Source organism: Myotis daubentonii, chromosome 11, assembly GCF_963259705.1.
Source record: "Myotis daubentonii chromosome 11, mMyoDau2.1, whole genome shotgun sequence".
NCBI lineage: Eukaryota > Metazoa > Chordata > Mammalia > Chiroptera > Vespertilionidae > Myotis > Myotis daubentonii.
In genome coordinates this window covers 74,653,617-74,665,644 of record NC_081850.1, presented here as the reverse complement: position 1 = coordinate 74,665,644, position 12,028 = coordinate 74,653,617, and the positions used below count along the sequence as shown (strand labels likewise).

Here is a 12,028-nt window from a genome sequence, read left to right as displayed (position 1 = left end):
ATAGATTCATTTATTTACAGTTAGCAGTTAACACAGAACGATAACGGTTTATAAAAGACCTCAAAATCTTGTATTTACCTGGTTATGATAAGTCGATCCAAATTAATTCTCTGTTGCTTAGCAATCCACGCTGTACGATACAACTTTTCAGCTGTCTTAAGTACATCTGCATTGAGCCTCTGAATGAGCTGTTTCTCAGAGTTCACATATAAGCGTTCCTGCTTGAGGTGATGGGCCAGAGTATGAATATCTAACTTCACCATCTTCAAATGTGGAAAAGGTACAAAGGCTGATCACTAAGACTGCAAAAACAAATTTTAAAATGTTATGTTACTAAAATAGTTTACCAAATCAAAAGGGATAGAATACATTAAGAATTAAGCTACATGCCCTGGCTGGTGTGGCTCATTTGGTTGAGTGTCATCCTATGCACTGAAAGGTTGCTGGTTTGATTCCTGGTCGGGCACATGCCTGGATTTCAGACTCACTCACCAGTAGTGGGGGCGTGCAGGAGGCAGCTGATCTATGTTCCACTCTTACATCAATGTTTCTCTCCCTCTCTCCCCCTTCCTCTAAAAATCAATAAAAACATCTTAAAACAAAAATAATTAAGCTATATTTAGTAGCATGGTTAACTCTAATTTTAAAGTAATCCCTATATTTACTGTATTAGAGAAGCATTATGGGTTCAGTAAAGAAAAATTGATAAATACAGATAAGGAAAAAGCAAAGCTCCTAACAAGGCCACTGCTCAGAGATAGCCACTGCAAAAACCTTGTGTAGATCCTTTAAGTCCAGTGTCTACTTACTAACACTGGCGTTTTCTTGACTGCTCTTTCACACTGCAGTCAATCACCATAGTCTGTTGACTTTTCAGACTACATCTCAAATCTGACTACTTCTCACCACTCCATCATCATCTCTCACCCGAAGCTCCATAACCACTACTTCCTAACTGACCTCCTGCTTCCTTTCTTACTAGAGTCTCTTCTCTCCTTGGCGTAGAGTAGTACCCTTCCAGCTCCATCAAATCACTCCACTCCCTCCTAGGAAGTCCTCACAGCCTCAGCGTCTGCTGGTCCTCTGCCTGGAAGGCTATTCCTCCTGATGCCTTTGCCAGGGTTACTGCGTCAGGCCTTTACTTCACGCAGGCCTCTCTGCTCAATATCTCTTTAAGGCGGCCTTCCCAAACAACTCTTTCTAAACTAGAAAATACCACTTCCTATTCCTTCTGGCCTTTTCTAAAGCACTGCCCCATCTAGAATTCTATCACAGATACCCACTTGCATGCTCATCATGCTTAGAGCATGGCTCCCACCAGAAGGTAAGGGCCACCAGAACCAAGGCTTGTCCGTTTCGTTCACTCATAGCTGTAATTTCAGGGCTGAGGAGAGGGCCCGGTTCACAGCAGGATTTGAATAAATATTTGCCAAAGGAATGAATGCTATCACACAATTCTTGTTTACCTAGTAGCTAAAATAGCACACATATTTTAAAGCATTATTATTTAAGCTATGCCCTTAAACCTAGAATGCCTGCCAGACCACAAATGCTTTATATCAACAATAGAAGTGCCTGTGGCCCAGGGAGCAGAATACAACGCTGTGTCCAGACAGCAGGCAGTCATTAAGTTAGAAAAATACTTCTCATTAAGAATTAAGCACTATGATTGTATACTCGTAAGTTGCTATGAGAATAAAGCTTTAATGTTCTCACCATAACAACACAACAAGAAAATGATATTATGTGAGGTGAAGGATGTGTTGACTAAACCTTATTATGGTCAACATTTTACAATACATACTTGTATCACATTATGTGCCTTAAATATACATTATATTTCAATTACATCTCAATAAAGCTGGGGGAAAGTGGTCCCAGCCAATCAGATTCTTACATGCCCTTAATGGACCTATTTGGAATTGATAAAATACAATTTGTCGTGAATTTAGATTTGAAAAGAGAAGACAACCTAGACCACAGAACTTTCAATGTGTTTAGAGATCCAATGAAAATGTATCCATATATATAAAATAAATATTTTGGTGCTAAGACAAAAAAATTTAAACATTATGGCTCCAGCTGAAAATATATTTAAAACCACCTTATTTAAAAAAGTAGATTTAACAACTTTTAATTAAGTTTGGCTTCAGAACATTTTTAACTTTCTTTTATTTTAATGAACTACTGATGACTTGGAAAATTTCAGATTTTACCATCTAATCTGAATTTAATTGCTTTCAAAAAATACTTTTTTCCTCAAACAGATTGTCAAACTACAGTGGGAAGGCTGGGGAGAGTAGGGGAGCAGAAGGGGGGGGTAAGAGATCAACCGAAGGACTTATATGCATGCATATAAGCATAACCAATGGACATAAGACACTGGGGGGTAGGGGAGGCCAGGGGAATGTCAAGGGTGGGGGGAAAAAGGAGACATATGTAATATTCTTTGTAATACTTTAAGCAATAAAACAATTTAAAAAAATACTTTCTTGTACCTTATCAATTCCCTAGTGAACTATGCAAAGATGTTATTCCAACTCTTCTAGATGGTTACAGCCCGCTACTACTTTCCTCTCAAAGGATATAAATATGACTACTTCACCAAGACAATTCACTACTAGTCACAAGGACATCTATGTACATTCCAAAAATTGGTGACATGCATACATACACATATATATAACCTTACTAACTCAGTCTACAGAAAATGCATATGACTTTATAGACCAGTGGTTCTCAACCTGTGGGTCGCGACCCCTTTGGGGGTCAAACGACCCTTTCACAGGGGTCACCTAAATACATCCTGCATATCAGATATTTACATTATGATTCATAACAATAGCAAAATTACAGTTATGAAGTAGCAACGAAAATAATTTTATGGTTGGGGGTCACCACAACATGAGGAACTGTATTGAAGGGTCGCGGCATTAGGAAGGTTGAGAACCACTGTAAATGTAGACTTTCATGTGGGAACTTTAAGATCCTCTAGGGGGCTCTAAGTCCACAGACTAAGCACAGAATCACTCATCAAATGGTTGTAATTATTAGAAGTAGTATAGTTAATGAAAGCAGTACTGAAATGGGCCCTTAAAGATCTGTATGCTTCATTCATTAGTTCTGCTACATTGGGTACATAATGCATATTCTCTCAACCTCAATTTTTTTTCATCCACAAAACATGGACATGATATCTACATTTGTTTTGTGCCTGGTACAAGCAACGTATTAGGTACTAGGGATCCAAAAAAGGATAAAAACTAGTGTGTGCCTTCAAGGACTTTTTAATCTACTAGATTGAGACAGACATGCCAATAAATGGCTGCCCGAAAATGTTGTATTATGCTACTACTTATAGACTACTACTACTTATAAGACTACATTGTAGAGTAGGGACAAGAAAGAAGAAATGACCGAGGAGTTAAATACCTGCACCTATTCTTAAAAGTCAAGTTCTGCAGCCATAAAGAGGATGGTAGGTGGGGGTAGCATTCCAAACAGAGGAAGCCAATGAGCAAAAGCACAGAGATGTGTAACACAGAACATATTTAGAGAACAACGTGTGGCACACTACTTTGGGGCACATGTGTTTGTTAAGAGTCAGGTGGGAGAAGGCGAGGAAGTGTATAATAAGAGATAAGGCTACAGAGATAGAAGGTACGTAGAAGGAAGAGTTAAGAGATTTGGATTTTGCACTGTAGGTGATGGGAAACGAGTTTTAAAGGGAGTTAGTATGGTTAAATTTGTATTTGAAAACATAAACTCTGGCAGTAAGGAAAAGGATGAGGAGCCCTGACTGGGTAGTTCAACTGGCAAGAGCATCGTCCCAATACACCAAGGTTGCAGATTCACACCCCGGTCAGAGCACACACAGGAATCAACCAGTGAATGCATAATAAGTGGAACAACAAATCGAAGCTTCTCTTTGTCTCTCAAAATAAAACAGAAAGAAAGAAAAGGATGAGGAGGTGGGGATGAGTCTGGGGAAATGGAACTAGATGAAGACAGATTAAGAAATTGTTGATACACAAGAAGTGTTGCAGTAGCAATGGAAAGAACAGGACAAAATTGGGAGATATTAGGAGGTAGAAATTATGAGTTTTGTTGACATCTACATATGGGGAAGGTGAGGTGAAAGTTTCCCACTCTGGGAACAATGGGGGGTGTGATGTTCTTCACCACATTGAGAATTTATATGAGAAAATGCTTTATAAACTGAAAACTGTGCCTGGTATGGTTCTAAGAATTTCACACACTTAACCTTTATAATATCCCTCCTGAGATAGGTACTTGCAGCTTAGGAAACTGAGGTCAGAAATGTCAAATAACTTGTGCAAGGCCACACAGGTGAGAGGTGATCGAGATAGTACACTATTACCCTAATCTCTACAAGAACGACTCAGAAATCCTGTGGTTAAACAGGAAAAGATCTTATTTTTAAGAGATGCACACACAAGTATGAGGAAGTGTTATAATTTCTGCAACTTCTAGTACATGGTTCAGAACAAAAATTAAAAGTAAAACTTAAACAACTGTTGACTCTGGGTGGTGGGTATATGGTGATCACTGTACTATCCTTCAAAGGTTTCTGTGTATTTGAAATTTTTCATAATGAGAAAACAGGAGAAAGTATTTTAGAACTTCTCAAATGGTGCCCTTCTTGCTGCTCTAATACAATTTAATTCAACAAAAACATGATTGAGTTTTTGCTGGTACCTAGCCAGGTCCTCTAAGCTCAAGGAGCTCAACCAAAACACTGTTCAAGAAGAGAGGACACATTAAATGTTTCCAATGCACTGCAAAATATGAACCAATTTATGCAATTTAGAAATTAATACCTTCAAATGTAGCTTCGGTTTAAAAATTAACACTTGAAAGTTCCACCTAATCTAAACCAGAACCCACCTTCCAAACCCTTCAATAGTCCTCAATGTCTTCAAAGACATTTTTGTAGAGACATTTTTTTAAAAATATGGAACGCTTCACGAATTTGCGTGTCGACCCTGCACAGGGCCATGTTAATCTCTGTGTCGCTCCAATTTTAGTCTATGTGCTGCCAAAGCGAGCACTGTAGAGACATTTCAAACAAAACTAGAACATCAGACAAATTTGCTAAGAACTTTTTCTTTAATTAAATCCAAAAATTATAAGCTTTATTGCTTTTCTTCCTATAAGCAGGTCAGAATGCTGTCAAATATCAGGTAGTGGCCTACTCTCCAAAACAATACTTAAAAACAAAGTTTTCACTGATTGTTATTTTTTTAGAGAGAGAGGAAGGCAAAGGGAAAGAGAGAAAAACATTGACAAGAGAGAGAAACATCGATTGGCTGCTTCCTACATGCCCCCTACCACCCGGGAATGTCCCTTAACCAGAAATCAAACCACAACCTCCTGGTGCACGGGACAATACCCAACCCACTGAGCCACAGTGGTCAGGGCTCTCTAGTCACAGGAATCCAGACAATTGAAAAAAAATTCCTAATGTGCTTCTCTGCTAATTCTTCTCTTTCAACCTCTCCTATGCTGATGGGTTAGTATTTTCAAAGCACTTTGATATAAACCTCTCCAACCCTCCCAAATGCCAGAGTATACTAAATCATCTGCAAAAGTCAGAAGTGAGCCTGTGTGCTCAATTAAGATCACCCCTTGATTAATTCTCCAGACTTCCAACAGCAGGATTGAAAAATAGAAACCCCAGAAAACTTCACATGTATTTGGCAAGATCTCTCTCCCTTCCATCAACCCCTACAGCCAACTCCATCAAAATCTACCCTGGACCACCAGGTCTTAATTTAGCCTGATCTGTATTTCTGTCCAGGTCAATCACAACAAGAATTTGTATCCTGAAATTTGCAAACATTCCCCAAGCTAGATAATTTCTTTTTGGAGTGGTCAAAATAAGACTTTTAAAATACAGAATATTAAATTCAGTTCTGTTCATCACATTTCTACAAAATAAAGTTGATTACACCCATGCAAGTTAAATCAGATCTTAAGCTTTTGAACTCATATTATGAACACTTATCACTGAGAGCCCAAACTGACAAGATTTTAATGGGGAGATTTTAATTGAAAGAGCAAAGTGCACTGGGTTTCTAAATCCTTCCACAATGGCAAACTAAGGCCTATGGGCCAAATTCAGCTGGCTGCCTGTCTGTATACATAAAGTTTTATTGGAACAGAGTCATGCCCACTTGTTCATACATTATCTAAAACTGCTTTCATGCTACAGTGGCAGAGTTGAACAGTTGCCAGAGTCCATATGGCCCACAAAGCCTAAAATATTTACTATCTGGCCCTTTACAGAAAGGGTTTGCCAACGCCTGATAAGCAAACATGCCTACTCGAACACAGAGCACAGAAAGGAAGCACAGCCTGATAGGGTGAAATGGGTGAATTAGAAAAGCATGAAAAGTTCCAAGGAGGATACACATTACAAATGTTAACAACTGTGCCTGAACAAAATCCTGTGACTCAAGAGAAGGACTCTAAAGTAAGACAAAGTTGTTTCAAATATTTTATGGAATGAGAATCGTGTTTCATGTTTTCTCTGTTGAAAATGTCTAATTAAAGACATCCTAAGTTAATGATAGGCATCTAATAGTTCTAAATTCTAAGTACCAGCCAGACTTCAAGTAAACAAACTAATCATCTCTTTATTATTCTAGTAAGTCCAACAATAACTTTTTTAAAATATGTATTTTTTAAAATATGTTTTTATTGATTTCAGAGAAGAAGGGAAATGGAGAGAGAGAGATAGAAACATAAATGTTGAGAGAGAATCATTGATTGGCTGCCTCCTGCAGGCCCCCTACTGAGGATCGAGCCTAAATCATGCATGTGCCCTAACCAGGAATCGAACCCTGACCTCCTGGGTCATAGGTCAATGCTTAACCACTGAGCCACACCAGCTGGGCTAAAATATATTTTTACTGATTTCAGGAAGAAAGAAAGAAAGGAAGAAAGAAAGCAAGCAAGCAAGCAAGCAGGGTAGGCATTCTTATACACATTTTACAGATGAGAAAATGGAGGAAATTAAATAATGTGCCCAACGTCAAATTAACAACTGGAAAAGCTGAGAGTAGAATTCAGGTGTATCTGGCTCACCCAGCTTTTATTTGTAGTCAAGGTCACCTCTAATTACCCAACTCTTTCAACAACTATTAATATATGTCAGTATCTGGACAACCCCCCTTTCTTTGAAAGTTTCAAACTAACTGACAAAATCAGGATTAGTTGGACTTCAGGGCTAAATAAATAATGTAAATTCCCTCAAATTCTATGAAGTAAGCATATTTGAAAGTTTAGAAAAAGTTACCAGGGATTAATCCCTTAAATCCTTCTTTTTACATCTATCTCATCTCCTAACATTTCTCCACTTACCCTCCTCCCAAATCAGATGTTGCTGCCATATTATTTCCTAAAGTCTTTAATATTTGCAGATGCTATTATACAGGTCTAAGAGGCCCGTATGCTTCCTATTTTCAAGTGAACTCAGACTTATCCTTTAAGGCCCAGCCTCCAAATCTCTTCCCTCTGTGAAGTTCTGGGGAATCACTCTGGCCAACAGAGTGCATCCCTTCCTCCCCATGACACTAAACAACATGGACTCACTACGAGGGAAAGTTACTTCATTGAGTCTCTTTGGTCCTTCTGTTTACATCATGGAGAAAATCTAAGCAAGGTGCCGCTCTGTCTTCAACACCTTCCTAACACTTCTTAATCTCTCCTTTTAATTAAAGGCTGGCAGGCCTCTAACTCCCTACCTTCTGCGAACAGCAGCTAGCTAGATTTTATAACATTCATTTGTTTTTATTATATTTAAGCTGCATTTTATTTAGGGTAAGAAATGTTAGTCTTTCATGCTGGTAGTACATAAAGCTTCCTTCAAAATATATATATTTAAATATTTGTATTGATTTTAGAGAGGAAAGGAGAGGGAGAGAAAGATAGAAATATTAATGATTCATAGGTTGATGCTCAACCCTGAGCCACAATGGCCAGGCCAAAATATTTTTAAAGTATGTCCAAAAAAGAAGTCATTAAATTAGTAATAGTACAAGTGGTATGCAGATTTGGGGAAAATCTTGATGTTACTCAGAGATTAAGCATAGGAAACATTTGTATACACTGATGGCTGCCTCTTGACAGAACTTTTACCTTGAATGAAAGTAACTTTTTTCATTCATTATATAGGCACTTTCCTCATAGTATTTATGTAAAATTCATATTAATGTGATAGGGCAAAAAGGACATGACTGCCATTTTTAAATGACCTACTACAATGTTAGCCCTTGTATTTTATCAATCAAATAAGTTTAATTTGAAAATTTATATTACCTACCACTTTTCAGGGATCTAGCCAATCCATAGAAGCGGTGGGTACCCCTTGTTGCAAATATATTTTATAATCATAAATAATCATGTTTATTTTATTTTTTTACCAAAAGGTGGAAATTTATTGAGAAACAAGCAGACTCCCACGTGGGAAGGGGGAAAGAGTCCCTAAATAATCATGTTTTATTACAAGGGTTTGTCTGCATGTATTTTCCCTTACAAGACATATCTCAACGCAGGAGCTGTTTCATATATATATATATATGTTGTTGTTGTTTTCTTGATTTCAGAGAGGGAGGAAGGGAGAAAGAGAGATAGAAACATCAGTGATGAGAGAGAATCATTGATTGGCTGCCTCCTGCATGCCACTTACTGGGAATTGAGCCTGCAACCTGGGCATGTGCCCTTGATTAGAATCGAACCTGGGACCCTCCAGTCTGCAGGCCAACGCTCTATCCATTGAGCCAAGCCAGCTAGGGCCAGGAGCTGTTTCTTACTCACTTTACAATGTTTTGTTAAGCCACATGATCTAAACATTGTCAAGTATTAAAAATGAGTTCATCTCTTACAAAAATATGGACAAGCACAGTAAATGTTATTTAACACATTCCTCTCAACAAATGTTTATTAAACAGCTACTATGTGCTAAGTGAGGTCTGCTCTTGAAGGGCCCACATTCTCATGACATTCTAATGATAATTTCTAGTGGTTTTCATGGACCTGATTTCTATATATACTCAATGTAGAATCCTTTGTCTCTCTTTTCATTGGCCAGTTAAATCCCACTCAGTCATCTGGGCCCAGCTCAACCCGAGGAGCCTTTACTGGCCATTCTCTTAACTCAGATTCTTTCTCATTTGGGCTCATCTCTATCATAGCATTTTACACTGTTTGCAACAAAAAGATATCTCAACAAATCTCCAAGTTCCTTGCAGTAGGGACAGAGTCCTCTTGGTATCCCCATTACTTAGCAGAGGAACTAGCATTTAGCAGGTGCTGAATAAATGTTTGAGTTTATAAATAATTAATAAATGACTGAATGATGAAGAGCAATGCTCCAGTTAGCCATCAACCAAGCTGCTGCTAACTCAGTTCCAAAATGACTAAGAAACAGTAACTGAATTTAAGTGGAAAACATCTACTAACTTTCCAATGAACATATTTAAAGTAGTTATTAATGAACCAAAAAATGTTTCCTCCCAATAAAGAAAAGCATATCAATGCGGATAAAAAATGGAAACAAGTGATACTTTAGTATCTTTAATTGGTATATTTGAAACATGAGTAAAGCGTTGTAGAAGGAAGAATGGACATAGTAACAACTGTTCTTGGCCCAAATACAGGGAATTGGAAGGCAGACTACTTGGAGGATGCAAGTCATATAAAGTCAGAGAGTACTCAAATTTCAAACTAATACTACGGACTTCTTGGTATAACACCAAAACTCCAGACCCTAACAAAAGTAAATAAATAAAATCCAAACAGATGTTAATTCTATCCCCAATACACTACTGAATTTCCAGAGTTACTCAGGATAACCACAAAAATAATAAATCCAGGCAAAACAAATAGCTGTGAGGTAAACCAGGTTTCACTATACAACTCAACCGAGAGAATATCAAAACATCTGGGCAGTTAGTATGCATTACTTAACAAATACTAATATATCCTCACTACTGCAATTCAAAAATCTTGAAATTTTAAAAATATTACTTGAAATAATTACTAATGGGATTGAAAATATTAAAGAAGATTAAATTTGAAAGACACTAACTTAAGTTATGGTATGCCTCTATCCTGGAAGACTACATAATTATTAAGGAGGAGGTAGTGGTACACGGAAAGATGTCTAGCATGTATCATTATGTGAAAAAAACAAACCACAGAACATTATGCAGGGTAAGATCCCAGAGGCTAAAACACACCGTGAAGCGAAACTACCTGGGCTCACATCTCAGTGTTGCTGCTAACTCGGTGTACGACCTTTAGTTACTTCTCCATGTCTCAGTTTCTTCATTTGTAAATGGATATAAAATAGAACCTATTTCATAGGGTATAGTCATAGAGTTGTGAGGGTTTAATGGGTTAACACAGTGGTCGGCAAACTGCGGCCCGCGAGCCACATGCGGCTCTTTGGCCCCTTGAGTGTGGCTCTTCCACAAAATACCACGAGCGGGCGCGCATTACAGTGCGATTGAAACTTCGTGGTCCATGCGCAGAAGTCGGTATTTTGTGGAAGAGCCACGCTCAAGGGGCCAAAGAGCCGCATGTGGCTCGCGAGCCGCAGTTTGCCGACCACTAGTTAACATATGTAAAGCACTTAAAATCAGAAGCATTAAGTATAATTTTGGGGGATGAAAGAAAAACCCAAAGCATATAGTATTTATGGGGAAGAAAAACTTTCATTTTTGCATTGCCTTTAGTTATTTTTTAAACAAAGAACACTAATTACTTTAGTAATTTAAAAAAATATGTAAGAACTTGGTACTAAGCTCTTCCTCACTGAAAGATCTGGTAGTGCAATTACTTAAACACTCAGGACTGACTATACAAATGCTCTGAAAATAATATATATATAATATTTTTAATATATTTTTATTGATTTCAGAGAGGAAGGGAGAGGGAGAGAGAGAAACATCAATGATGAAAGAGAATCACTGATCTGCTGCCTCCTGCATGCCCCCCTCTGGGGATCGATCATGCCCGCAACCTGGGCATGTGCCCTTGACCGGAGTCGAACCCGGGACCCTTTAGTCTGCAGGCTGACGCTCTATCCACTGAGCCAAACCAGCTAGGGCTGAAAATAATATATTTAAGATGTGAAAATTTTCAAATGCAGCCAAAATTTCTAGACATAGTTCAACAATAATAAGCTACACATGAATAAGCAAAACTGCAAAGGCATTAAAATGATATCCCTTTATTTCCCAGAGGTAATAAATGATACAAAAATATCTGCCCAGCTCTGGACAGTGTTATTCAGTGGTTAGAGCATCAGCCGTGCATCAAAGGTTCGATTCCCGGTCAAGGACACATACCTGGGCTGCAGGTTCGTTCTCTGGCCGCAATCGAGGGAGGCAACCAATGTTGTGAGATCAATGTATCTCACATCTATGTTTCTCTCTCTCTCTCTCTCTCTCTCTCTCTCTCTCTCTCTCTCTCATTCTCTCTCCCTCCCTCCCTCCCTCCCTCCTATTCTATCTAAAAAGCAATGGAAAAATATACTTGGGTGAGGATTAACAAACAAACAAAACCAAAAAAAATCTGCCCAATCCAGAAATGAGTGCATATCAGGAAGTTTCACATTTAGATACAGTAAATGTCCATTATTTTTATTAGTCTAAAATTAAATACCACCAATCTAATTTCCTCCTTGTCAATAATCTCTAGTGACAACTCATTAAGACATATATACCAGTAAATGTGGAGGTCAAGATATATCAAATAATAAAGGAAAATCTAAAACCCTTAGAACCCTCTGCAAACTTCTGAGAGGAAGCATCGCCACTCACATGCTTTGAGGAAGCTTTGGCTACATTTTTGCTGAGCTGTAATACTGGTAAAGCCTGTTTCAAAACCCAAGAGTCCACCCTCAAAATTAAGAGAAGCATGTAAACAGCAGGCTGTCAGGTCCATTTCATCACATTTCCAAGAAAGGTGGTTCATAAAATTTTAAATATTTATTATC

The 12,028-nt window shown here is 38.1% G+C and overlaps 1 protein-coding gene and 1 non-coding gene across 11 annotated transcripts in view; both read right to left on the bottom strand.

Annotated features, from left to right (window-relative positions):
• GAPVD1 (GTPase activating protein and VPS9 domains 1) overlaps window positions 1–12,028 on the bottom strand; it is a 56,696-nt gene that overhangs the window by 37,621 nt on the left and 7,047 nt on the right. For 9 of the 10 annotated variants that reach the window (XM_059658025.1, XM_059658028.1, XM_059658026.1 and 6 more), the window contains one exon: window positions 79–302. In XM_059658025.1, the coding sequence (XP_059514008.1) occupies window positions 79–263 (185 nt within the window). In that variant the 5' untranslated portion in view covers window positions 264–302. Of the gene's footprint in view, window positions 1–78; window positions 304–12,028 lie in introns of all 10 variants that reach the window. The other variant, XM_059658018.1, reaches the window with a different exon arrangement.
• On the bottom strand, window positions 4,970–5,072 carry LOC132212866 (U6 spliceosomal RNA). Its single transcript, XR_009447810.1, has one exon. It is a non-coding gene; the product is annotated as a U6 spliceosomal RNA (small nuclear RNA).